Here is a 3,745-nt window from a genome sequence, read left to right on the forward strand (position 1 = left end):
GAGGTAGAGAAGACACTATGACTATCTTGCAGATGTGATACTGGTAATATTATGTGGACAACTTTTTAAATAAATGTAGCTAAATGCAGCTGTGAGATATCGATCAAATGTTCAATAGCATTACATTATTGTATTTATAAATCTAGAAGTCAAGCAGGTCAAAAACTTCTGATAAATATGAATAAAGAGTACCTACTGTACTACAAATGGCTAAACCTCTCTTGTTAATCTGTGAAAATAGTAGTATCCTTTGTTAGTATGAACTACCTGTTAATGACGTTGTGGTACAGAAATAACTAAGCAATAAGGTTTAGGTCAGATAGTTTTCATAGAAACTGTTAGTCCGACTTTACAAATATTTTTCTATGTCATTCAACATTTAAGACTCAAGTAAAATTATTGAAAGAGACAACAACATATTTGTTTCTAAGATAAGTCTTTATTTTCATCTATTCATCAAAGCATCAAAGCAAACATTCCTACAGATTCAAATAGTTATATAACAGAACACATCACATCTAACGCTGATACAACATCAGTCTACAGAGAGGATTGACACATGAACTCAAGCAAAGCCCCCTGTTAGTCTACATGTCAGTGATCAATAAGACAGAGAACATCTGATCTCAGAACAGAGTCAAAGCAGAGGAACCAGCAGCCTCTCTCCACAGGGGTGTGTGACTGAGGGGTCCTACCCAGAACAGTCAGCCCTCCTCAAGGTCTTGGTGACTGGAGTCTGGGATTTCTGCTGGGCTTCACAGGTCACCTCTCCTGCCTTGGTCCACTCCTGGCCAGTGAGAGTCAGGGTGCTGCTCCAGCTGTACAGACCATCCTTCTCCAGGACCGTAGGACTGGCCTCCTGCTTCTGGTTGGTCCCGTCCACTTTCCAGCTCAAGGTCCAGTCTGAGGGGAAGCCCTTGTTGGCCAGACACGTCAGTGTGGCTGTTGTTGTACTGGACAGCTCCTCACTAGAGGGGGGCAGGACGGTGAGGGTGGGGGCACTGTTACCTGGAACAAACAGAACACATCAACTAAGTAATTACAACAAGTACAGCTTTAGTAAGAGATTATCTTCAGAAAAGTACACATCAAAATATAGTGAATTGGAAATGCCATCTAAATATGAATGTAAAAGTTAGATTGTTTAAAAGATGTGGAGAAAACACTAAGGCAATTGATACAAAGCAGGTTTATGAACCAAACAAGTATAAAGTGGTTAAATAACTAGAGTTGCTAGTCATATGGTGTCAGTTATACATGTTATACAGATATTGTTTAGGTATGGATCTGATCAGAACAGCCAAGTCATATTCATAGTATTTACATCACATATCAAACATGTTGGATTATGAAGTCAGTTACAACCATAACTGAGACCCTTTGTCTTCACACTAACAGAGAAGTCTACCATGAACACAATGCAACAATGATGAATACTATATACAATACTATTAGTTATTATACCAGAATTAGGAGTTATATTCTGCAATTATACAAATAAGACATGTATTTAAACCTAAAATGTATAATTTTGATTCAATAAATATTTATTTGAAAGAAGGCTCAGTCAAAATCTAAATTTAACCAACATTTTTTGAGTTAAAGACAATAAAAATATGCCTAAACAAATCGCACACAAACAGTATTACACAATACAACAACTATATTCCATATTATTAAATAGTTATCATACTGGAACTATCCTCTGCCATCCATCAAACCACACATTTAAATCAACTCCTACATTTGAACATGTTATTTAAATAACATTTCATTTGAAAGAAGGCTTTGTCAAAAGTAATTGAACAAAAATATATTTTTAGGAAGTAAAAAACGTAAAATAACAATATTTTCATGGAGACAGAGTTTCACAGAGTAAAATACCCCCAAAAATAATCAGAAAGAAATATCAAAGAGCGTGTTACTTACTTCCAACATCTAGTCTTGTGCCGCTACCAAAAGTGCACCACAGTGATACAATCCCTATTACTGCTGGTACAAAAACCTCCTGCATGTTTGGCACTCTTAATTTCTTTAGACTGTGGTTCAAATAATTAACTCTACTATAGTATGAATACATTTCAGAAATGAATTATTCTACTCAATTAGAAATAACGTGTTTTTCATGTTGATTTCCTTAACATGGACCAAACCTGACTTTTTCTTGTACATCTCCTACTACTGTAGGTGCAGCATGTTTATTCATACAACTAATCACAAATGTAGGCTAATCACTTTCATAGTTTAAAAGCAGGTCAAATTTGATTAGATGTAATAACATTCATATTCAAATTGGCCATAGTATGTGTAGGCCTTGTGTATTTTGTTTAAATAATCTAAAAGAGTTAAGTTAAAAAATCCTCAATATCAATAGAGAAATTGAAACACGACATCAAAAGTTGAATAAATAGTTCATTTGGACTTTACTTACTTCCAACATCAAGTCTGGTACCGCTACCAAAAGCCCTCCACAGTGATACAATCACTATTACTGCTGGTACAAAAACCTCTCTGTGTTGTGTTGCTGCAGCTGTTACAGTGAAGATCACTCATACAGAATCAGAATCAACACAGATACACTTTAACATCTTCCAGGTAGAACAAACACTTCATATTAGCTGTTTCTCGATAATACAAATATAAACTGTGTCTTAAATCCAGATATGAGTCATTTTTCCTTCCTCTGTGTATCAGGTTCTCCTAGTCTGGAGGTACAGTCCAGCATCAGATCAGTGTTGCTAGTATTCCTCCATATTGTCCATATGAAAGACAACAGCAGCAGCAGTAGTGATAGTGATCCATGTTGTATATTCCTTTATTAAACATGTTGATCTCAGATTTAACAGTGGTGGTAAAGTCACAGAGGACAGACAACACTACCAGAGGAATCCTACCAGCTTTAGTTTAGAGAAGTGTTCACTAACTGATTAGAGGAACTTACATGAGAGACCAAGCATGAGTGAACAGACAGTTCATTATATCTGATCATCATCAGAATAACAATATAATGGTGGTGTGACATAAAAATGACCATGGATCCGTTATCAGAGTTAACAGTTGCTGTTTGATGTTATTCCTCTGGGGAAGTGTATTCATTACAGAAACCCTTTACCATTTAAGAACCAAATGGATACTTTGTTGCTTGGTTAAATGGACTTTAGAGGTCATAATGGATGTAACTGATGTCCATTTCTAATGTGGTGTAACTGTGAATAATATAATAATTCTTAATTGTTGTTGTCTGTTATTGTTGTTATTATTTTTATATTATTTTATTATTGACCATTTAACTATTCTTGATATCCCAATGTGTGCCATGATTGGACATTGATATTGTAGTGGTCACATCCCGTATTTTTGTTGGACAAAAGATACAAAAGGGAGCAAACAGAGCAAAATGAGAGTTTCAATTGGAAAGATTCAGATAGGTCCATCCCTGTTTCTTTTGGTTGTTTCCGTTTAAGAAACGATTTGCAACAGAGTGGCAGGAATGAGTACACCCCGGTTTGCATAGATTGGACACTTTGCATTGGCAGCACATGCTTCAATGCTCTAAGAGTGTTTATATCCCTGTGAGTTTGACACTTCATGACTGAGAGATGTTCTTCATGACAACAGAACCCACAACAACCATGACTTTTATCACCATCTTCATCTGGACACTTGCCTTCTGCTTTGAAGGTTACAATTTTGGGAATTTATTGTTGAAAATTAATTCAATCTACACCCTCAACATGTATATCAA

At 35.8% G+C, this 3,745-nt stretch overlaps 1 gene segment (V, D, J or C); it reads right to left on the reverse strand.

Moving 5' to 3' along the window:
* Positions 1-419: 419 nt before the first annotated feature.
* Positions 420-2,957, reverse strand: LOC124013551. The segment is given in 3 exon segments: positions 420-1,008; positions 2,432-2,530; positions 2,942-2,957. Coding segments are annotated over 3 exon segments (432 nt in total).
* Positions 2,958-3,745: the final 788 nt, after the last annotated feature.

The sequence above is a fragment of the Oncorhynchus gorbuscha genome, linkage group LG25, assembly GCF_021184085.1.
Source record: "Oncorhynchus gorbuscha isolate QuinsamMale2020 ecotype Even-year linkage group LG25, OgorEven_v1.0, whole genome shotgun sequence".
NCBI lineage: Eukaryota > Metazoa > Chordata > Actinopteri > Salmoniformes > Salmonidae > Oncorhynchus > Oncorhynchus gorbuscha.